This window comes from Erpetoichthys calabaricus, chromosome 3 (genome assembly GCF_900747795.2).
Source record: "Erpetoichthys calabaricus chromosome 3, fErpCal1.3, whole genome shotgun sequence".
NCBI classification, from domain to species: domain Eukaryota; kingdom Metazoa; phylum Chordata; class Cladistia; order Polypteriformes; family Polypteridae; genus Erpetoichthys; species Erpetoichthys calabaricus.
Window position 1 is genome coordinate 122,169,298 of NC_041396.2, and position 25,877 is coordinate 122,195,174.

A 25,877-nucleotide genomic window follows, 5' to 3' on the forward strand; every position below is an offset into this window, starting at 1 on the left:
TGAATATCCCAGAGATAGAGTCATCAGGATAGTTAGAGAGATTTAAAGGAAGGTTGAACCTTCTCCGGATTTAATTAACCTCCAATTATAATATCAGTGTCTTCTAATATGTGGGTTCTTCTGTCCATTTTAGTTGTCATTCCTTGAATTACTGGTCTTAATCCTTGCTTGAGTCAATTTCACGCCTTCTGGCTCAAGAGGTCTGCAGAGGGGCCCCTAGAGAGATGTCCGGTCACCTCTAGATAAGCACATGTATTATCAGATGACGTCCAGGCAGATCCTACTACAAGCTGGGGTTTAGTCACTTAGGTTGGAATGCATGTGGGGGTTTTGTGCAGCTGGATTTCTGTATCCTTTTTAAATCTGCTTTCTTAACAGGTCTAGTGTGCCATGAAAACCTAACAGAATAGGCAATGCCCATTTTTTCTTACAAAACCCAATTATTTAAACTTAGCTAATGCATTTTTTCACATTATTTATACTTTAAACCTTTGTTGTTAACCAAAAACTTAGAAATTACTTTTTTGATTATTACCCAAGCCTGTATTTCCCAGTTGTTCATCGTACCATCAAATTCTATATCAGAAGTCAGTTTTCTAATTTCTTACCTCATTGAGCAAAATGTCCTCCTTGAATTTAGCCTTACACAAACCCAGAAACCTTTGGCACAAAAACATAAAACAGGCTACATCTTTTTATCGGGATGAGACAAACCATGTCTTTAAACCAAACTGAATTTTTAAATGTTTTAATGTTTTTGAATGTTTAATGTTTAAAGTGGTGGTAATAGCACTTTATCTTGATCAACCAAGGTAGATCTGATGATGTTTGTGGCACCAGGCATAGCTTTTTTTTAACTGACTATTCCTTCTGAATCCAATCTAAATTTTTGGCTCTTCTGTCCTATCCACAGAAAAAAACTTTTTGTATGCCCTCACTGCTAACCCATTAAGATACACAGATCTTTCAGGTACCCATATATGAATCAACATAAAAATAAACATACATTTCAAAATTAGAAAATGCTAAATTCAAGTAAATTATTATTAAAGTATTGATATTTAAATAATATAGTGCAAAAACAATAAAATTGATTGACAGCTAAAAATATGTTTTGTAAAAAACTGTTACATGATAGAAAAAAATTGTATTCATTTTTCAATTTAAAGCCCAAAAATATATAAAAATCACATGAAGTAACGAAAACAACCCAGCAGGGAGCATTATCTTCAGGGAAAGGTCTGTGGAAAAGTCATTCTGCTTACAATGTCACCTCAAAGCCACAGCGAGAGCAAAAAACAATCACAACACAAATAATAATTTTGTACTGACTATAATCATTCAAGACAGTCCAAAACATGCTCGGCCAGGAGACCCAAATGAATATCAGCAGGAAAAGTATTTCTGTAGGGGCCAGGACGCTTTCCCTGTTTTTGTATTGGCTTCATTCCTTTCAGTGTACTGGCCATTGTGTAATCCAGGTCCTCTAAGTGTGTCCGGGTTTCAGTTGTGGGGGATTCTCAATGCCAGAGTGTGTTCAGACCTTTTTAATAACTTTAAGGTAATGCTGTTTTGGTAGAAAAAAAAACAATCAGTGTATTGGCAACTCCCCAATTTCAGAAATCTTTGGAAACAAAGAAAATTTCTCAGTAATTCAGTATTTCAGTATCTCAGTATTTTCTCCTGATAGAACCAAACAATACTTACGAAGCATAATAATGAAAACAAAAGCAAAAATATATCATTAGAAAGAAAAGGTAAAATAATAATAAAAAGTGGAAATAAAATATATATACAGTATATGAAACAGTAGTAATTCATATACGTTATGCATATCAGAACAAAGCTTATTGAATGCAAAAACCAAACCAACACACTAATTAGTGATTGTACTTCAGTGTTGCCTACAACATATTGCAAGTTTCCTGGTAATTCAAACCTCTATTATCAGGGCTTTGATCAAGCTTTCCTTACTTTATGCTATCATTTGGTCAGTTTCTCAGTTTCACCTCTTTTTATTACCATTAACTCACCTTTAAAAAAAATACATAAGAATGCTTGCTATGAGAACTTTGGCCCACATTTACTGCTCCAATTTTCAATATGTCTGACATAGAGTAGGTGCAGATGAATATATAAGCTATCCTAGACTGTAGCCTAGGGCCAAAACTAACATACAGGGTTCTATGAACAGAAAAAGCATTGGGTTAATTTATGCAATGGCAGTTCTACAACATCTGAGTAAAAGGAAACATTACCCGCAGGGATGGCCTAACAACACAGTTACCTATGTGCAATTCTGTGGGCTGTGCTGGTTGCCACAAACTATGAGCAAGGATGAACAAGTGAGGTAATGAGCACAAAAGAAACAGTGAAGGAGATAGAGAGATGCGACATGAATGATTCACACATCATCTGTAGTGCACTTGACCAATCATGATTATTCTAATCCATATTTTGAGAAGAAACAAGAAATTTTGCCATTGATCTGAACATAACAGTCTTTAATCTTAAAGGTGATTTTGCAATGTTGAATATATAGTCAAAAATGTATTTCAAAAATGATACTGAAATGTTGAGAATAAAATCAAAATTCCAATGTTAAACTTTCAGTGAGAAGAATATAGTCACTAGGGTGGTCAATAAATAACACATTCAGGTTCTCTACAAGGTTAGTTTTATTCTTTCTAATTAATAACAAATACAAAATATTGAATTGAAAATATAAATCTAGAGATCATTTAATAATGGCAGTTTTTATGTTATCGTAACTGACCAGCAAACAACTGTTACAAACTTGTAGGTCTACAACATTAGCACTATCTTTGTTGAAGGTGAAAATTTCTTGTGGTGGTTTGCAACCAGTTGAAGAATAATCGATTTCTATTCCTTATCCTGCATCAGTATGTCATTGTATTTTTCAATGAGACTTATTTTTTTTTCAGCTGCTTTGTTCACTACCATAATTCATGGTTTACAAACTTTGTTGATGATTGTATCATCTGTCAACTGTTCTGGGGTTCTTGAAAAACAAATGAGATCTTTCTTGGGCCTTTTTACATAAGAACGATGTAAAGAATGATGTTCTCTCTGTTACCAGATCCTCCAGCTTCAGCTGTTCATATTCATTTGACAGCTTTAAGATGTTGAGGAATGTCTGGTAACAGTGGCTGCTACAGGTTTTGCACCATCCTTTTCTTTGTTTCTGCTGAGACTCTGTCATCAGAAAGGGTTAAATTAGAAAGTCCTACTTACTTCTGGAATATTCTTGAAACTCCTAATCATTACTCAAATGTTCTGGTAACTTACATTTACAACTAGAGTACTCTAGACTCTCCACTTTAGTATCAGAACATTCTCTGTTTTTTTATTATTTACCGAATAGTTAGACAGTTAAGAACCCTGGCTGCTGGTCATTTATCAACCAGTGAATGTTTTACTTTAACACACTGTTCATTATTGGACAGAGCTCCACAGCTCGATAAACCTTGCAGTTTGGATCATATGGCACTTCCGTACTGCTCCAGGTTCTCGTAAAAATTACCTTATTAGCTCAATCACACTAGATTTGAAGACAAAGTATAGAAAGTTAAAATCATTGTGGTATTTATTAAAGAGCAATAATACCGGTGGAGAAAAGCATAAAAGAAAATGTATATATATAACATATAATATGTACAGTATGTATATATAAAATGTATATATAATATATATATATTAGTCTTTAGAGAAAGCTTATGAAAAATTAAAGATGTCGCAGATGAATGTCCTAGGCAGCTTGTGATTTAGCCCTCTTGCTAATGATCAGATGAAAGCGTTCGCACGTGGCTGGTGTCCTCTCCTGACTTCGCTCTCACCCTCTTCTGACGTTGTTCTGTTCTCTTCTTCTGATGTCGCTCTCAGATGAGACATATTTATTATAAAATTTCCAAGGGGGTTTTGCAACCCCCCCGTGATTATTACATACTCTAACTGGCTGGCTGTCAATATGATGGATAAATTCACTCAGACTCTTTAATCTATTTGAATATGTCTGTTTTCTCAAGCAATAAAGTGTTTGATATTTTAAGAGCTTTCCTTTCCCAAGGTGTAAAACAATTTAGTCCTGGTGCCCTTCCCTTCACAGGTGATAAAATCGTCAATACAGCTTGAGGCATCTCCCGAATTCCTACTTAGTTCAAACAAATGTTACTGTGAGTGATACTGGTACAATTCAGGAAAATGGAACACTTTGATGTTAAATGGCCCATGCAAGTGTCCTGTATTTAAGTTCATCTTGTTTTTGTCTTGAAAAAAATATAATGAAAATATAGGCAAACATTGGCAGATTTTGCACACCACAACACAACTGGTCAGCCACCCCATCTAATTTAAACCCAATACTGCAAAGAGAAGAATTATCTTTTATTTTAGTTTGTAATAGTCACACAGCATAATTTTGGATAATAGTAAACCTATTAATCAAAGCGAATGGTGAACAATAATAGACTGTTGAGACACATGTAATCAACTGTCATGAGATATCTCCAGGCCATGGGTTTTCGACCTTTTTTCTTGATGTACCACCAAGGAATCATAATGTCTTGGAGCTGAACCATTTTTCAGCCTTACATTGTTAAATACTCTTGCAAACCACAACAGAAGGTGATATTTCTTTAAATCACCCTCATGCATCAAATGCATTTGGTATTTTAATAAGGGATTACAGTTTTTTGTGTGTGGGTTTGTGTGTTTTAATTTCTGTTAAGTATGACAAATGCTTTTTATTTAATTATTTGTAATGTAAGAACAGAAGTGTGGTTTCATATGGAATGAACAATAGAAAGCATAATATTTTTTATACTTTTAATTTACAAAAATTACACAGTTACTTATGAGCTCAGAGCAAAAGAGATAGAACAATATCTCACAACTAACATGTGACTTCAGGTGAAAAAGGAGGAAAATAACTCACACATGCCCAAGTCAATGTGAAGGCTGAGTCTGCTTCATGACTGATCTGTTCTGATTCTATGTTCAACCTTTTTATGCATATCATTTTTAAAATAAAGGCCTAGCTTACCAACTCTGCTTAGGGAACTCTGTCTGAAACAAAAGATTTTCTCAGTTTGTTAATATTAATAAACACTAAAATTAAATTTTAGTTATGTTGACTAATGACTGTAACATTGTATGTTCTTCTACATTTGTATGCCAATGTCTAGAATCATTTTAAAATGGTGGCACATCAATCAATTTTAGCAAAACTAAATATATTGTAAAATTGGTGGACTGAACCTAAGAAACTGAGAGAGACATTGTGCAAACTGCTCAGGCAGGGTGGAAAATGACAGTAATTAACTGTTACAGCTTTATGTTCTGCAAAAAATCCATTAACCTTGGCACATAATTCCTAGGGAAGCTTGGTGCTGGCATGGATCAGTTCAATGAGGTGGGGAGCTGATACCTTGGAGCCGATGTGAAGAGTGGGACACTTACACTTGGCACTGGTGATGAGCATGTTGCAGACGAATGAGACAAGTTGAGTGAGACAGGAATGGAGTCTGGTAGCAAGAGCAGAATAAAACAGAGCGGTGGAAGTGAAGCACTGCTGAGCATGGAGTCTCAGTTCTAAATTGTTTGTACAAAATCACCATCTCACTTCTTGGTTGTTGCTGCCACACAGAACTTCTCTAGCTTGTTCCAAGCTTCACCATGTGCTTTCACCTGCCATGTCTGCTGACTACACATTCATGCTCCATATCACACCATTCACTTGTCAGAACTTTATCATGAAGAACCCATTTTGTAGGGTTTTGATTAGTCTATTCATTTATTTTGGCAAAGTTTAATTTCTGTTTTCTCATTACCGTCATTTTGTTTATGCAACATATGACCGTGAGCAGCGCACCAATAACATTAGTGGAAGTCATGCTGTACTGTAAATACAGCAGAACTACCATATAACTTCAAATACCCCTAAAAATATCAATGTAGTTAGCTGTATTTTAAGTAGACCAAGTGTTATGTTTTCTTTCGGCTACTGTACTCTTAATTGTACCAGTACTTATTAGCAGATGGTTGTATTCTGCGAGGTAGACACTCAAATAAGAATTTCATTGTACTTGTACACCATATGATTGATTGATTTGTTGATTTTCAACTCCATTCTGCTCCAGACTTTTCTTTGGGTTTGCCCTCCTGTTGTGTCTTTCTGGTTCTTATAATCATTTCAGTTTTGACCTATGGTTGTTCTACTTTACGATCCTGCCTGGCGTTACATCTCCTGGTCTCCATATTCCACACAAAAACCCTTGAGGACACTGTTCCTAAACCTCACTTTAACCAGTTCTGCAAGCCAATCCAAGCTAGGATCCTTTCTGAAACTTTAGCAGCAGAGAAATGCCTCCTCAGTGCTTGCAATCAAGTGCTCTCTATTCATGAACTCTGACCATGGTCTGCACTGACTCCTTTCATAATTAGCTTTTAATAGTTTGCAGACACCAGAGCAACATGTCAGTCATGGGTCTGGTCCACAGACATTACACTGTTTTTAAAAAACAAAGCCAGAATTTAGTAAATTTATTATTTAACAAAAGATTTAACAACAGCTAATGCAAGATGTCTTTTCAAGACCAGAAAATCCCTGATCTGTCAGTCTGTTGTACAGAAAAACAGACAACTGAATGTTATAGAAGAGCATGCCGAAACGGGGTCTACTTTATGTATTCATTCTGCGCCCTTAACATTTGGTTGCTTAGTGTGATGGACAGCTGGGGATCTTGCCCGGCCGGGATGCCCTTATGAAGTGAAGACCGGGGGAACGGACATATGACCAGCAGTACCTCCTCGGGGACACGAGAGGGCAGCCCCCTTGGTTTACATCAGGGCCACAGAACTGGAGCTTAAAAGCTCAACCCAGTAAGGGTCCGTGGCCACCACCAGGGAGTGCCTGGACAGCTCCGGAGTCTGGGCATGAAGCATTTCCGCTACACCCGGAAGTGCTGCTGGATGTCAATTGGGAGACACCTGGAGCACTTCCAGGTACAGTATAAAGGAGGCCGCCTCACTCCATTCGGGGAGCCAGAGTTGGGAGGCAGGGAACAGAGCTTGCAAGAGTAGAGTGGAGGTGGCAGAATGAAAGAGAGAGAGAGAAAGAGAAGAAGAAGAAGAAGAAGACGAAGAAGAAGAAAAGAACTGTGTAGGGTAGTGATTGATACACTGTGTGTGCTGTAGAAGAGAAAAAGAGAATAAACGTGTGTGCTTTGGGACAATTAGTGTCCGTGTCTGTCTGTGTCTGAGGTTCAATATCACACTAGTTACTATTAGCAATCATAAACAACCGCTGAAGAAAATCAACTCTGTATAAATACAAAGGAGTGTTCCATCATGGACATCCATTTGGTCAAGGTGAATTCCACAAATGACATTTGGCTCAGGTAACAAATAAAATATAGACTAGTTAAATAAAGTTAAATATATGTCTCTGACATCCAAGTTCTAAAGGACTAATTGCATCTACATTTTACAGCCTATCCAAAATAAAAAAATACTGTACACTTTTTTCTCTCCTGTAGTTGGCCCTAATATGCTTCTGTAGAAGTCTCTAAAAATGATTGATTTATTAGTGAGGAACTGCAGCAGTGTCAGAGTTTAGAAGGATCAGTTCATCAACCTGTTTATTGTGACTACTTACAAAACAGACAGTTCATCAGAACACCACAGTAACCAAAATGAAGGGCAAAATGAAAGATTAGGGACATACTGTACATGTCCATTATAAAACAAAACAACATCATATGTAAGAATACTTCTCTTTGATTTTATTTCCTCTAATTTAATGTAGCCAAAGATCTAAATTCTTTCATGATTTATTTTACAAGGACCGTAACTTTCTTACACTCATTAAGGGTAGTGTAGTAGTAAAAGAACAGTCATAAAGAGAAGGTGAAGTGCATCAGAAATTGCAAAGGGAAAATAAAAAAATACAGAGAGTAAAATAGCAGAAGCTCTAAACTTGCATTTTTCTGAGGTCTTCACATCTGAGAAAGTGGATAACCTTCCAACAGTAAATGAGACTACTAAAAAAGTAGTGAGTGATTTGGATATTGTACTGTAGAGGAGTACTCCTCAGATTAAATAGGCTCAAATTAAACCAATCACCAGGAACAGATCATTTATATCCTTCAGTTCTTAAGGAGGTAAATAAATATATATATAAATCCTTGACACATTTTTAGGAAGTCACTACACACTGGGGAAATTCTGAAGGACAGGAAAATGGCAAATAATATCCTTTTATATAAAAACTATCATCAGGCAGATCCAAGCAACTATTGGCCAGTTAGCTTAACATGCATCATATGCAAAATAATCAAAGCAATTATTAAAGAAATAATAGAGCAACACATGAAAATAAGAAACATTTTACTGAACAGTCAGTTTGTGCGTGACAGGAAAAGTCATGCTTTACTAACATGCTAGAATTCTATGAGGAAGCAACAAAAGCATATGATCAAAGAGGAGCACATATTATTATTTATTTTAACTTTCAGAAAGCATTTGATAAGGTGCCACATGAGAGTTTGGGCATCAAACTAAAAGAAGTGGGAGTCTGGGAATAGTGTGTAGATTAGTGCAGAATTGGCTCAGACACAGAAAGCAGAGGGTTATGTTGTGAGGAACCTTATAAGAATTGGCCGATGTTAAGAGTGGTGTTCCACAGGGGTCAGTGCTAGGGCTGCTGCTTTTTTTAATATATATAAATGATTTGGATAGGAATATAAATAAAAGCTGGTTAAATTTACAGATGATACTAAACTAGGTGGATTGACAGATAATCTAGAATCCATTGAATTATTACAGATGGACTTGGACAGCATACAGACCTTAGGCAGATTTGTGGTAGGTAAAATTTAATGTAAATAAGTAAAGAATTACATGTAGGAAGAAAAATGTTTGGCTTGAATGCACAGTGGGAGGTCTGAAAATCAAAAGTACACCTTATGAGAAGGATTTAGGAGTTGTAGTGGACTCCACACTATCAACTGCCAGACAGTGTCCAAGGAGGTTATGCTCAAGCTTTATAACACACCAGTTATACTTTATCTGGAGTAACATGTAAAGTTTTGTTCTCCACACTACAAAAAGGACCACAAGTGCTACAAAAAGTCCAGAGAAGAGCAATTAGGTTGGTTCCAGGACAGCCGGGGATGAGTTATGAGGAAGGATTAAAAGAGTTGAGCCTTTTCACTTTAATCAAAAGGAGTTTAAGAGGAGACATGACTGAAATATTGAATATTATTAAGGGACGTAGTAGTGTTTTGAGACTGTTACTGAAAATGAGTTCATCAAGAACACAGGGACACAGCTGGAGACTTGTTAAGGGTAAAGTTTGCACACACACACTAGGAAGTTTTTCGTCACACAGAGAACCATAGCCACATGGAATAAGTTACCAAGTAGTGTGGTAGACAGCCGGCTCTTTAGGGACTTTCAAAACTAGACTTGATTTCATTTTGGAAGAATTAAGTGTATAGGACTGGCAATCATTGTTTGGCTAAATGGCTTGTTCTTGTCTATATTGTTCTAATGTTCTAATGTGGAGTGGAGTCAACATTAGCTATCAGGTGATGAATAGCGGCTGCGTCATAACTAATGCCTAACTTAGCTAATGTAGTATACCATCAAACATTGTTAGTTTTTCTCAAGACTGAACAAAGTGCAGCATTTGCGGAATGGCAATATAGTATAGAGTATAGTTGGTGAAAGTCAGGAAGACAATGCAGCTGTAGGAGTTGCAGTGAGTCAAGGGGACAGTACAGCATCTGTACAGCAAATGCTAGTATGTCAGCCAGTATACTGTACTATCTTACTTACATGTTTGAAGGGAATGTTATGTGTACATACACTAAAGGGGAGTGCAAGGATGGTTAGTGTCTGGCTGATTGAGATGAGCCAGCTTAGAAAAAAGTTCAGGGACAATTTTTGATCCTAGTCCATCCCTGATTACATGTCACTAATGCCAGTGAACACTGGCTGGATTTAGTTAAAAATACCCTGAGGTATCTAATGCAACTGGAAAGACTGCAATCTAATTCTGATGTACATTGAAAACGGCATCTTTTGACAACTAGATTTCCTGTAAATTGTAAGGGATTTTGCTGCAATAAAAGCCAGAAAAAGCTTCTAAGGGAAAATGTATTTTGTGTTGTGCATTTGCATAATGTTTAACAAAATGCTTTAGCCTAATTTTTTGTATGTTGTTGGTTGACTGGCTGGGCATCAGTTGATTCATAATGGCTATCCCTTCATTCACAGCTGTTTACATCATATGGTTTGTCTTAATTGCTGACTGGTGTTTGATACGTTTCTATGTCCTGTGATATTTTGTAAGAAACTGTTTTTGTTTCACTGACATATAACAAATGACATTGTGTACATTGGTTGCCACACAGTGATTGCATTTCATGCAATGCAGAGGGATGGAGGGTGTGTGGTTTGTATAAATGGGCAGCTGATGTGGAATCCAAATCTGACCTCAGCCTGAACTGCTAAAAATGATGGTTCTTTAATGGCACTTCACGATTCAAGATTCAAGAGTATTTATTGTCATTTCATCCATATACAGTAGTATAGTATACAGTGAAACAAAACAACGTTCCTCCAGGGCCATGGTGCTACATAAAACACAGGAGAACGAAGAATCCACGACACATAACATAAAGACACATAATATATAACAAGGTGCATGTGAGTCAAATGTGCAAACACGTGCAACACTGCAGAACAGAGCACATGTATTACATATCAGACCTGTCCATGAGTGTTCAGGAGTCTGACTGCTTGGGGGAAGAAACTGTTACACATTCTGTTGGTGAGGGTCTGAATACTTCAGTACCTTTTCCCCAATGGCAGGAGTGTAAACAGTGAATGTGAAGGATGTGTTGGGTCACTCACAATGCTGGTGGCTTTGCGGATGCAGCATGTGGTGTTCATGTCCATGATGGAGGGAAGAGAGACACCGATGATCTTCTCAGCTGTCTTCACTATATGTTGTAGGGATTTGCGATCCCTGACCGTGCAATTACCAAACCAGACAGTGATGCAGTTGCTCAGGAAGCTCTCTATGGTTCCTCTGTAGAATGTTGTTAGAATAGCTGGTGGAAAATGGGCTTTCTTCAGCCTATGCAGGAAGTAGAGCCGCTGCTGGGCTTTCTTGGCTAAAGAGCTGGTGTTGTGGGACCAGGTGAGGTTCTCTGCCAGGTGGACACCCAGGAACTTGGTGCTATTGACGACCTTCAAAGTTGAGCCGTTAATGTTCAGTGGCAGATGGTCACTCTTAGTCTTCCTAAAGTCAACAATCATCGCCTTTGTTTTGTCTACATTCAGAGACAAGTTATTGGCTTTACACCAGTCCGTTAACCGCTGCATCTCCTCTGTGTATGCTGACTCATTGTTGTTGCTGATGAGACCCACCACAGTCGTGTCATCTGCGAATTTTATGATGTGATTAGAGCTGTGCATTGCTGCACAGTCATGAGTCAGCAGTGTAAAGAATAATGGACTGAGCACACAACCTTGAGGGGCTCCAGTGCTCAGTGTGGTTGTTCTGGAGATGTTGTTTCCAATCCTGACTGACTGAGGTCTCTCAGTCAGGAAGTCCAGAATCCAGTTACAGCGGTAGGTGTTCAGTCCAAGAAGGCTCAGCTTTTGTGTCAGGTGCTGAGGAATGATCGTGTTGAATGCTGAGCTGAAATTGATAAACAGCATTTGAACGTATGTGTCCTTATTGTCCAGATGAGCGAGAGCCAGATGGAGAGTGGTGGCTATTGCATCATCTGTTGAACGGTTCCGGCGGTAAGCAAACTGCAGGGGGTCTAGCGAGGGGGGCAGCAGGGTTTTGATGTGCCTCATGACAAGCTTCTCGAAGCACTTCATGATAATGAGTGTGAGTGCAGCAGGACGGTAGTCATTGAGGTTGGACACTTGTGACTTTTTTGGCACGGGAACTATGGTGGTGGTTTTGAAGCAGGTTGGGACGATGGCGGTGGTCAGGGAGATGTTGAAGATGTCAGGAAAAACATCTGCCAGCTGGTCTGCACATTCCCTTAGTACTCTGCCAGGAATATTGTCTGGTCCTGAGGCCTTCCATGGGTTGACTTTTCGTAGAGTATTTCTCACATTGGCCACAGTCAGATTTAATGCCTGGTCGCTAGGAGGAGAGGTGGTCTTCCTCATTACCACGTTGTTCTGTGTTTCAAACCATGCATAGAAGTTATTCAGCACATCTGGAAGGGAGGCGTCACTGTCACAGGTGGGTGGTGTTGTCCTGTAATTAGTGATAGCCTGGATGCCTTTCCACATGGTCCGTGCGTCTTTGTCATGTAGGAAAAGTCCATGGATTCTCTGGCTGTGTACGCGCTTTGCTGCTCTGATGGTGCAGGATAGTTTGGCCCTCACTGTTAACAGGACAATTTCGTCACCTTCCCTGAAGGCAGAGTCCCGGGTCCTCAGTAGCACACACACTTCCTCTATAATCCACGGTTTCTGGTTGGGGCGTGCAGTGATGTACTTGGAGACAGTGATGTCATCAATGCACTTATAGATGTAGCTGGTCACTGATGACATGTACTTCAAGTTGATACAGTCGCTGTTGGTTGCAAGCTCTCTAAACATGTCCCAGTTAGTGCACTCAAAACAATCTTGAAGAGCAGAGATGGCTTCTGCTGGTCAGATTCTCACCTGCTTCAGAACCGATTTGGTGCGTCTGACGAGCGGTCTGTATGCTGGAATTAACATGACAGAGATGTGATCTGAGTTTCCGAAGTGGGGGCGGGGCTCCACCCGGTAAGCGGCAGGGATGTTTGTATAAATAAGATCCAGTGTGTTTGTCTCTCTCGTTGCAAAGTCCACAAATTGATGGAATTTAGGAAGCACTGACTTGATATTCGCATGATTGAAGTCTCCAGCAACAATAACCAGTCCATCCGGGTGTGCGTTCTGTATGTCTGTGATGGTGCTGTACAGTTCCCAGAGCGCTTCCTTAGCATGGGGTATGTAAACTCCAATTATGTGGATGGTAGTGAATTCCCGAGGCAAATAAAAAGGTCTACATTTAACAATCACAAACTCCACTAGCGGTGAGCAGTAGCTAGAAACAAGCACAGAGTTACTGCACCATTCCGTGTTGATATAAACACGCAGTCCACCACCGCAAGTCTTACCACACAGAGAAGCATTTCTGTCTGCTCGAAACATGGCTAGCCCATTTAGCTGAATGGTGGCGTCTGGAACTCTGTCTCTGAGCCACTCTCCATGAAAACAAGGACACAACAGTCTCTAAACTCACGCTAGGTAGTTCGCTGGAGTCGGATGCATTCCAATTTATTGTCCAGGGAACAGACATTAGAAAGTAATATGGAAGGGAGTGCCGGCCAGCTAGGGTTAGCTTTTAGCCTAGCACAGACTCCTGCTTGCTTCCCGCATTTCTGCTTCCTCATACACTGCTTTCGTGTGCCTCTCCCTCTGCCATTGGCATCAGGCGACCCTGGGGGCTGAAGGTCTGGTTCTCGGAGCAGACCAAGGTTACACAGTTTGTCCCGCAGATCTTTCTTTATGTTTTTATATGAATATCGGTAGCAGAGAAGGGTCTCACGCTGATATACATGGACACTAGTGGTTCTTACTGAGATGTGTGGTTCCTCATGGAGTTATTGCTTGACAAAGCACCATTTCATCACGGGAAAGGTTCTGTGAATATAAAGTTGGTTCTTTGTGCGTTCCTAATATGCAGAAAAATATTGAAATTGTTAATGTATGGTTGGCTGCCATGTAGGACTTAGCTGGTTTTATTGTATGCAATGAGAGTCCTTTATCAGGACCCATTGGTATTTCACAAATCTTTTGCCATCTGTTCATGGTTATTTACTGTATGGAACCTAATACAGATCTAAATAAATAAAAGTTCTTTCTGGAACTTTCATTTGGATGTGTCTTTTGGGAACCAAAAATGTTTTCCCTATGGCACTGCCCTGAAGAGCCATCCTGGAACCTTTATTTTCAAGAGTGTAGGGTAGCCAAATCAGTTCATCTGCCACAGGCTAAACATTCCCCTGACATTACCCCCATGGCCTTGGGAAAACTAAAAGACCAGTGGTCACATTTCTGCTGCTTAGTAAGTTCAGTTGCTCTTTTGGAATGGATACAGTGCAGCCGGAAAGTATTCACAGGGCATCACTTTTTCCACATTTTGTTAGGTTACAGCCTTATTCCAAAATTGATTAAATTCATTTTTTTCCTCAGAATTCTACACACAACACCCCATAATGACAATGTGAAAAAGTTTACTTGAGATTTTTTGTAAATATATTAAAAACAAGAAAATTGAGAAAGCGCATGTACATAAGTATTCACAGCCTTTGCCATGAAGCTCAAAATTGAGCTCAGGTGCATCCTGTTTCCCCTGATCATCCTTGAGATGTTTCTGCAGCTTAATTGGAGTCCACCTGTGGTAAATTCAGTTGATTGGACATGATTTGGAAAGGCACACACCTGTCTATATAAGGTCCCACAGTTGACAGTTCATGTCAGAGCACAAACCAAGCATGAAGTCAAAGGAATTGTCTGTAGACCTCCGAGACAGGATTGTCTCGATGCACAAATCTGGGGAAGGTTACAGAAAAATTTCTGCTGCTTTGAAGGTCCCAATGAGCACAGTGGCCTCCATCATCTGTAAGTGGAAGAAGTTCAAAACCACCAGGAGCGATCGGGGGAGAAGGGCCTTAGTCAGGGAGGTGACCAAGAACCCGATGGTCACTCTGTCAGAGCTCCAGAGGTCCTCTGTGGAGAGAGGAGAACCTTCCAGAAGGACAACCATCTCTGTAGCAATCCACCAATCAGGCCTGTATGGTAGAGTGGCCAGACAGAAGCCACTCCTTAGTAAAAGGCACATGGCAGCCCACCTGGAGTTTGCCAAAAGGCACCTGAAGGACTCTCAGACCATGAGAAAGACAAAGATTGAACTCTTTGGTGTGAATGCCAGGTAGCACGTTTGGAGGAAACCAGGCACCGCTCATCACCAGGTCAATACCATCCCTACAGTGAAGCATGGTGGTGGCAGCATCATGCTGTGGGGATGTTTTTCAGCGGCAGGGACTGGGAGACTAGTCAGGATAAAGGGAAAGATGACTGCAGCAATGTACAGAGACATCCTGGATGAAAACCTGCTCCAGAGCGCTCTTGACCTCAGACTGGGATGACGGTTCATCTTTCAGCAGGACAACGACCCTAAGCACACAGCCAAGATATCAAAGGAGTGGCTTCAGGACAACTCTGTGAATGTCCTTGAGTGGCCCAGCCAGAACCCAGACTTGAATCCGATTGAACATCTCTGGAGAGATCTTAAAATGGCTGTGCACCGATGCTTCCCATCCAACCTGATGGAGCTTGAGAGGTGCTGCAAAGAGGAATGGGAGAAACTGGCCAAGGATAGGTGTGCCAAGCTTGTGGCATCATATTCAAAAAGACTTGAGGCTGTAATTGCTGCCAAAGGTGCATCGACAAAGTATTGAGCAAAGGCTGTGAATACTTTAAATTTGCAACAACCTCAAGTAAATTTTTTCACGTTGTCATTATGGGGTGTTGTGTGTAGAATTCTGAGGAAAAAATTAATTTAATACATTTTGGAATAAGGCTGTAACATAACAAAATGTGGAAAAAGTGAATCGTTGTGAATACTTTCCGGATGCACTGTAGATGTTCAAAAATGTTTTGTGCTGCTTGTCTTAGGTTTTCATAGGATTATAGGAGCAGAGAAGAAATTCCTCAGGCACTAACATGTTCTGAACTGAAAATGTGATACTTTATGTACAGTTAATTCAGGAATATCTTATAAGGCCCTATGCACACCTAAACACACACTTTACATAGTAGATTTAATTATGTGACACTATGGATGCTACTCTGAAGAGCTAAATACAGAGCATTTCTTGATGCTAGCATTACCTACCTCCTCAGATGCACTTTCCTAGACATATGATGTAAACTAGTGTTTCTCAAACTCAGTCCTCGGGACTGCAGGTTTTGGTTAAGATCTGTTTTTAATTGGGCTCCTACCCTAATTAAGTAAGTTGTTTTTTCCCAGTTTCTGTGTTTTGGAATCAAGACAGAAATTACAAAACAAAAGCATGTACCAAGCATTTCTGTATGAAGGAGATAATTAGTGTTCTTGGTTTTTAAGATTTTTATCATCATCATTATCATCATGGTTTTCATTATGCTTTTCAAGGTGTGCTGGTTAATTATTTACTAATGAGCATGTTAGTATGTCTGACAACATAGTTGTAGCATTTCAGCATCTGGCAGGGGATGTTTACTTTGACTTTTTCTAATTGTAATTATTAGGATACAGTTAAGGGTGCAAACTACACAGAAGAAATGCAAATTAATAGGAAAACAGCAAAAGTGAGTTAGGCATTTAAAGCTATAGCAAAAATACAAATATATCCCAATCTATGTATACAGTATATAAGCCAAATACCACTGACTCATGATTTCATCATGAAATCTCCCGAACCATGAGGACTTGGGACTTGAAATTTAGAATGTAGGTTTCCTTTGGCCAATAGGCGCTCGCTAAGAAACGGTTCTAAAAATTTCGTGGTCCAAGTATGAAATTTCTTATAGTTTTTTAGACCCATTTGTATGTCTGCCCGCTTTTCACGAGAGAACTACTTAACAGATTTAGATTGGGTTTTTTCTGTAACTTGCTTGAACATTCCATTGATTTTGTGACTTTCTCATTGCGCTAAGTACTGTATCATAGTTTGCTTGCAGTACCGATTTATTAGCGCGAATCCGAGAGAGAATCATCAGACTGCAGGGAGGGGGGTGGGACCCTCCTCACTCACGCATCTGCCTCGGGGCATAAAATTAACTCTGCTTAGTTAGCGAACGAGAGAACTACTCAACGGATTTAGATGTTTTTTTTCTATAATTTGCTTGAACATTCCGGTTGCGACTTCTCTCATTGTGCTAAGAATTATAGCTCGCTTGTAGGAGCGATATATTTGCGCTAATCTGAGACAGAGGCTGCGGGCCAAGTGGGTGGGGAAGAGTGACGTCAGGAGTAGAGAGCTGGGCAGGGCCCTCCTCACTGTCCTGTTTCACTAATATGTGGGCAAAGCCGCGGGGGATGGCTATTGCTTATAAATATCACACTGCTGTGTTTTTCTAAATGCAGAATAGAGAATATAAAATCCCAGCTAATTAAGTTAGATCACTTAGGGATAAAACGATTGACTCACTCACTGTGAAACAGGTTGGAACAAAAACCTGCAGCCACATGACTTCTCATGACTGAGTTTGAGAATCACTATTGCAGACTGAAGGGGTTGACCATCAGGTCGGAAACTAATTATGTGCATTTCCCAGTATTGGCCTTGATCACTGTATAATTAATAGCCCATGAATTTTCTTTCCCATTACAATAACACAGTAATTGCTGGGGTTTAAAATTGATATGGTACTTATATCCAAAGTTCTAGGGTCTCAAAATCTCTGATTCTATTCAAATGTAACTTGTTTTCCTCAGTCCATTAATTTCATTTAAAGTCCCTTGGCAAAAAGTAATGAAAAGCAAATTGAATTTTCATACTGTATTTATATAAGTTTCAACTTCCTTCCTCAATTTATGGTTTCTTTTCATACAATGTAGTAATTCTGCACATGGTTTTACTCTAAACATTTTTTAAAATATTTTGTACGATGTTCTGGCCAAGGTGCCAGAAGAAGATCAAAATAAAATGGTGTTATTATTTGGGTACTTTCAATTAAAAGCATTTTTGTTTATTTAACCTGAAATGTACTGATATATGAAATAATTCCTTTACAAAAGTTCAGTCACCTCGCTGTTAATGCATGTCTGAGTCCAGTTTGCTCTCTGCATCTTGCTGCTGTCACGACTATAGAAGGAATTGGAAGTGTTACAAGCCGAATTCACCCCATCCAGGTATAGATAACACTCAGAATAAAAGTTCTGTACAAACCGGGTAACGTGTCCTATCAATTTTCACTGAGTATATAATATTTGTTGTTATTCTTAGGTAATAAGTTGACTTTATCTAAAGATAATTTGCAAAAAACTAAACATATAATAAAATCAATACTGTTATAAAATATTTTCCTTGATGTATAATCAACATAGAATAATTATTTCCTATTTCATTAAAAACAAGATCTACCATAATATGCTTGCATATGTTTCAGGAGAGGATTGCTAAAGCCCATGGTTCACAGTGTGGATTTTGTACACCTGGGATAGTCATGTCAATGTACACATTACTGAGAAATAACACTTTACCAACAATGGAAGAAATTGAAGAAGCTTTCCAGGGTATGTGATGGTTGCTTTCCTGCTTTTTCCAATTTGGGGCTGCCGCCTAACACCAAGCATAAAGGATGAACTAACCTTGGGTGTGGCACCTAGCTTTTATAGAGCACACCCATGCCCATTAATAAAGGCAGATAATGTAACACTATGAAATTGAGTATTGCCAAGAAAGGCCAGCTTTCATTTTTTTGTTAACAGCTATTGTTTATTAACAATAACTTATTTTAAATTTGAAATCAAAGATAAATAATTTATAAAATGCATTATGACAATATTTTGTTCATGACAATTATTTACACAAAAGTAAAAATGAAGCTATTAAAATATAAATTGATCACCCAATACATAATATAACATATTCAAATCTGCTTAATTTAATTCAGGGTTATAGGGGGAAAGAGCATATCTCTTTAGCACTGGATGTAAGGCAGGAACCAAACCTGAGTGGTGCACCAGTTTTAGTCTTGAAATGATGTTTGATTATAAGAAGAGTCAGAGACATAAAAAGCACATGTTTAACCCTTGTGGGGCTATTGGGTATGTGGGACCCATTTAAAATACATGTAAATAAAAAAAATAGTTTTTTTCAACCTGAGATTCAATGTCTTGGCTCATTTTCTTAATAGAGCAGCAGTTCTCAAACTGTGGGGCGCGCCCCCCTAATAACAAAAAAGGGGGCACGAAGATGTGAAAAAAAGAAAACAAGAATTGAAAATATGAAAAATACATCTATTGAAACCAAAACAAATTAACTTAAACTTCATTCTGATGCTAGAAAAATAAATGTAGAGTTAGATAAATGTCGATAAAAGTTAAGTAGGTATAATAAAATATGCATCTATGATATATCATTAATTAAAAAAGAACAAATTAGTATTAGTGGGCTCCTTTCAAAAAAACGTTAGGGTGGCGCGATTAAAACTGTTATGAAAACTCAGATCACAAATACTTAAAGCAGTGCTCCGCAACCGGTGTGCCACGGCACACTGGTGTGCCTTGAGCCGATACAGGTGTGACGCTGTCAAATAAGACAATTTTCTAACTAAATAATATTTCAACGGTCCTCCTTAGAAACACAATAACGAGAATACGTGCAATGAAATATTCGCGTAAATAGCCTTTTAAAGGTTTCATAATTTTGTGTGTCATTTCTCTGAAATAATAAATCCCGGCGCCTGTCGCCTACGACGTAGGCCCAACGTAGTCGCCAGACAACTGCGTAGTATGCTTTGATAGGCAGAGCGCTCCGTGCCCTCACCTAGATTCAATTCAAGCCGACGTATTAGTCGTGCTACGTCGCATTCACTCGTCTTGCGACAGTAGTTATCATTCATTACTATTAGTTGTGTTGCTGAATTGTGTATGGTTAACGTTCTTCGTGTGATTCATATTTAGTTTTATACCCCTTTAAATATGGATAAATTTTTACGTGGAAAAGATTCGTCTTCACGCACAGATGATGAAGAACCCAGCACAAGTGTTGCAAAAAAAAAACAAAGAAGATTGTGAAAAGGAAGTACAACGAAGACTACATTTGATATGGATTCTCGTGGTGTAGTGACGAAACGGCTCCAAAGCCACAATGCATCATTTGCGGCGATCAGCTATCAAACGAGGCAATGGCACCCAGTAAACTAAATCGCCATCTAAATTCAAACCATCCCAGTTACGCCAAAATTGACAAACAACTCTTGTGTTAATTAAAAATGATAAGCGGTCATGCTTAAAATATCTTCACCAAGAACTTCGGGTTGCGCTGTCAAATATTGAGCCGAATATAAAACTTTTGTGTTCATTGAAACAAGCGCAGGTATCACATTAATCAGTCATTATGTTATAATAATTATTAAGATTGCATAAAAGTAAATATAGTATAGTTTTTATGTATGTATACTTATAATAAATGTATACTTATAATAAAAAACGAAAATGTATTGTAAAATTTGTGTATTAAATTAATATATATATATATATATATCAGTGGCGTAGCTGGAGATCATGTTGCCCGGGCGGTGAAAAATTTGACGCCCTAAAACTGAATGAATTTTTTTTTGCGCCTCCTCAAGGAACAAAAAAAAAAAAAGGAAACTACCGTAGTTTGGACGCCCCTAAATAGCTGGCGCTCAGAGCGGACGACTCCCCCCTCCCCCGCCCTAGCTACGCCACTGCTATATATTTTAGCTTTTGACGTGCCGCGGAATTCTAGGAAGAACATTGGTGTGTCGTAGGTGAGAAAAGGTTGCGGAGCACTGACTTAAAGGTTGAGAAATGCTGTTATAGAGCATGTTAAGGGGCAGTTTTTTGTTGAGTACATATTATACCCCCCAACACATTTACATTTCCCTTGTAGTATTGAGTCTGCTAGACCCCCTAACAATGCTGTTGTGGAAACTGCCTGTAAGACAACAATAAACATCACTTTAGAAGCATTTTTTTAACATACCCAAAACCTAATCCCATCATACCAATCATAACAATCATTTACATCACCATCAACCATGAATACCTCCAATCAACTCATCCATGCCCATCCAACCTCCAACAATATGTTGGACCAATACATTTATGGAAACTTTCTATAAGACAACAATAACACCACTTTGGAAGGATTGCTTCCAAATGCCTCAAACCTAATTCCTTCATACCAGTCATACCAATCATTGACATTGCCATCAACCATGAATACCCCCATCAGCTCCTCCATCCCCATCCAACTTCCCAACTATAACTTTCCCATTCACATTCAATTCCTAATCTCATCAGACCAATCATTATAATTTCTTTTGAAAATGGAATTGGGGAGGGACACAACAAATAAATAGCTCTGTGTATGTGGCTTCTTTCTAAAAACAATCCTGTATGGACAAGAAAATCTCTGCTCAGACTGCCTTATACATCATTTTAGAAGAGAGAGGAGACAATATGCAGGGAGTGCTCACTTTGCAAGATGAAGAATTTTCAGAACACGAGAATCATGTTTCTTTCAATTCGGAGTCTGACAGTGAATATGAAGAAGAGGATAGAACTGACTCTCAGACAAACAGAGAAATATGGATGTCAAAAAATGATTAAATTAAATGGTATTCTTGTCCATGGATATGTGATAAGGATGCAACCAGGGTCAACACAGATAGCAATCACACATGTACAAGACATTATGTCTTGTTTTCAACTTTTTATTCTAGGCACCATCCAGAAAATTGTTCTGTAATGCACTAATTTGGAGGGGAGGCATATTTTTGGAGAGAAGTGGAAGTAAATTAACCAAACCAATTTATATGCATACTTTGGGCTTCTTATAATTGCCGGTGTTTTCAGATTCAATGGGGAGTCAATGAATACCTGTGTAATGCAGAAACTGGCTGAGAACTTTTCCGTGCAACATTATTTCCAGGATTATCCACTTTGATAACTGAGTCTCCCAACCAGCTTGAAAACAGAGAGACAAGCTAGCTGCAATCAGGACAGGGACAAGTGGGTGGAATGCCTTTGGCTGTTCTACAACATTGGGCCCAGCGTTACTGTTGATGAGCAGCTTATGCCATTTCAGGGCTGCTGCCCATTCAGGCAGTACATGCCGTTTAAACCAGCCAAATATGGAGTCAAGATCTGCACTGCTTGTCACACTACTTCATCTTGTGCATGGATCATTCAGGTATGCTGTATACTGGAAATCCTGTAGCAGGAGCCCCACAGAAAAACCAAGGGATTCAGGTTGTCCAGGACATGAGACAGGGACTCCATGGTCACAATATCATGTGACAATTTTTTTTACTTTGCACAAGTTGGAACAGGAACTCTTAAAAAGAAAGGTGGCAATGGTAGGAATACGAAAAAGCAAGCCAGAGCTCCCATCTAAGCTGATGAGTACAAAGAACATGTCTGTCAATTCAAGTAAGTTTCTGTTTACAGCCGACACATCCCTGGTGTCTTACATCCCAATAAAAGGAAAAAATGTGATACTTATGAACACACTGTATTGAGACTAGAAAGTCTGTGGTGTGGAGCATTATAAACCACAAATTATTAATAATTATAATGCTACAAAAGGGGGAGTAGATAACCTGGATAAGTTAGTAAGTGGTTACAGCTGCAAAAGAAGAGCCCTACGTTGGCCACTTGTAGAATTTTTTGATATCTTAGACATCTCTGCTTATAATGCATTTGTCATTTGGATGGTAAATTGGAATAAAAGAAAGTCCCAGAGGTAAAAACGTTCTTCATGACCTGGGCAAGGAACTGATAAAACCTCAAATCCAGAGGAAAACACATATCAAAAACAACTACCTCAGCAGCCATTGTGGGGAGAATTCAGGAGGAGGATGCTGGAGCCACTGGACCACCAACTCCAGAACCAGAAGTGTGAGTGAGCCTGAATTTATACATATACTGTATATGTGAGTGATCAGTAATGAAGAATAGGGATACTTCGAGATTTTAATAGACTTTTAGAACTAAGTTGTGTTTTCATCATTCTATGTTGCTACCAGTCGCTGCAAGAGGAAATGCTGTGATGCTTGAGGACCCAAGAAGGATAGGAAGACTCGGTTTACAAGCATCAAGTGCAAAAAATACATTTGCATGGAGAACACACTTTGAACGTCTGCCTTTCATGTGATGTATAGGCTAATTGTATCATTTCAATATAACCCTGTATGTCCTTTCAATTTGTTCATTTCAAAACATTAAACATCAATAGCTCTGGAAACCTTATTTCATTTATATTTGTTCAATATTAATGATATATTCCACTTATATCTTGATTATTATTGATTTCTTCACAAAAATCAAATTTTATAACAAGAATTGAACAGCACTTTCATTGAGAAATGTAATCTTGCTGAGCTTAATTGTAAATATTAAACATATTTAATGACTAGATTGTTTGTAAGTCAAAAAAGTCAACATCTGGTAAGTAGTTTGACTTAAAACTTTGTTTCAAAAAAAAAAACTGTGGGTGTACCAGGCCCATACGAATACCTCACAAGGGTTAAATGACAGGTAGAAACACTTAGATTTAATTAGTTTTTTATAGTTTAATGTCATGGAACTGCAATATATAAATTAGCTTCTCATAACTGTGTATAGGAGTTGAATAGTATGCAGCTCAAATCTTACTGGCAAAAAAGCTTATGGACAGGTTGGAATTTTCCTTGTATTTACTTGTATTTACACAACTCTTATAAAACTGAATATAAAAGTCACAAGTGAATCATAGCCTATTTGGTCCTTAAGTGCATTTATTTGTGAGGCTGTTCTTTAAAACCTTTGACTTCCCTGACACACATTATACTTCAGCTAGACACTGACTCTGTGTCACAGACTGATTCTTTGCCATTGACCAGTCAACTTCCACCAGTTTCTGAAAAAAATAATATAAAACATCATAGTTGTAGTCTGAAAATGTAGTTTATCTTGTACACTATTGTAATTCCACAATTCATGTTAATTAAAATTTTACTTTATTGTCCTATTTATTATTTTGTATTCTTCATTAAGGAAACTTGTGCAGATGTACTGGTTACAGGCCTATTTTGGAAGGAATGAGAACATTTTCTAAGGTAAGAAAATGCCTGTATATTGTTTGATTTGCCTATGTCTTTTTAAGATTAATAACTCTCTGTAGTAATAAAGGCAGCAACATGTATATTGAAATAAATAAAAAAAAATGTAAGGATGATACCTTACCATTTTAGTTCACTTTATTTCAATATTTTTTACATTGATTGATTGTCACGAAAACGTTTTAACTCACAGTATACGTGTCTTTGCAACTTAATCATGGGCAGAATTAGATTTGATGTTAGCAATGTAACATGCTAATAATAAAATAAATTTGTATACACATGAATCTGAAGCAGTCTCAAAGAAAAGGAATGCAATTGGAAAATACCTGAGTGATTGTCTTCATTATTCACAGCACTATGAGACCATACTGAATCATCCTAAACTAAAAGCAATATGATATGCCTAAGATATATGGAGAGATTATTAGAAAATGTTCAGTTTGTAAAATTTTGCCTAAATCCTTTTAGCATTTGTAAGAAAGGCGCTATATTGCTCCTGAACCGACACAGATTGACAAGGAGGCACGTGTAAAAACAAATAAACTATTTATTTTTCTTCAGCTGGAGGGCACATCTTCCCCGTAATCCCTCCAGCCACAACACAGTCCCAAAGCACAGTACAGTCACCAAGCACCAAGCTTCTTCTCCTGTCTTCCACCACCACTCCTCCTCAGCAAGCTTTGTCCACCTTCACCCGACTCTGGCCACTGAGTGGTGGTTGCTGGCTTCTTTTTATTGGGTACCCGGGAGTGCTCCAGGTGGTTGATTGCCAACATCCGGCTGCACTTCCGGGTAAGGCGAAACCAGTGCCCAAAAGTGTCCAGCAGCTCCTGTTGCAGCACCCCCTGGCAGCACCTGCGGAACCCCACAAAGCTGAACAGAACTCCAAACCCCATTAAGCCCTGGGGGAGTCAGAGGCACCACTGCACCCCAGGGAGGCTGCCATCTAGCGTCTAGGGGGAGATACTGGGCTTCCCACCCTTGTCCCCCTGGTTGATGTGGTGAAGGGGCGTCCCGGCCAGTCATGGGCCCCGGCCATCCGTCACGTTTTTTATGTTAGGCTGGAGTAATGGAATTTGTAGGAACAAGTACTTTTAATGAAACAGAGGAAGAGTTAAAATTCATTCAGAATGATATCACTGCTTGTTTCTTTTCAATATTTAACATTAATTTGTTTTTATGATTAAACTATTCCTCTCCCCTTTCAAGAGAAGATTTAATTACTAGGACATTTTCCTTTAATTCACCATGCACATCATTACTTTTTAGGATAAACTAATGTGTACATAGTATGTACTTTTAAACAATTCAGTTAACTCAAGGTAACCTGAAAATGCAATCTGTTACATTTAAATCACACATCATGTTCATTCTTTAATGGTTATCTACAATGGAAATATTATCTAGCCAAACATGGTAACTTCATGAGTATGTAAGCATTATCCTAGGCTTCAATCAAAATGTACTATTTACTTATGGCATTTCCTAATGTTTGTATGAGCTTGGGAAATTTGGGAGTAATAAACATAAATCTTTGTGACACAAATTTTAATCGTTAAGTTTATATAGAAAAAATGTTGGTTTGTTTGGGCAAGGCACCAGTCAAATGTTAAAAAACTATTGTGATAATGCCCAAACATTGCTGTTGTCTTCTTCCTTCCCTGAACATTTTCTTCCTCTATTATTGATAAGATCGCAAGAGCTTTTCACTTTTTTCTTCTTATAAATATCTAATGAAGAAATTATATACCATCCCAGATTTGATGGGTGTTTATTTTAGTTGATTGACAATTGTCATCTTCAGTCAGCATTGATATAATTATGAGTAGTTACTGTACTTAACCTCAATAGCAATTTATCCTTTACTCAGCCAAGACTGGAACCATAAAAAACACAATGAATTACTTGGCAAATAAGAATGTAAGAATTTGTTACAATTA

General features: G+C 38.4%; 1 protein-coding gene across 2 annotated transcripts in view; it reads left to right on the top strand.

Moving 5' to 3' along the window:
* The window catches only part of xdh (xanthine dehydrogenase), a 252,474-nt gene that overhangs the window by 15,333 nt on the left and 211,264 nt on the right, over positions 1 to 25,877 (top strand). For both annotated transcript variants that reach the window (XM_051924248.1, XM_051924249.1), the window contains exons 4-6: positions 17,881 to 17,989; positions 18,247 to 18,373; positions 23,870 to 23,931. In XM_051924248.1, coding sequence (XP_051780208.1) covers positions 17,881 to 17,989; positions 18,247 to 18,373; positions 23,870 to 23,931 — 298 coding nt within the window. The remainder of the gene's footprint in view (positions 1 to 17,880; positions 17,990 to 18,246; positions 18,374 to 23,869; positions 23,932 to 25,877) is intronic.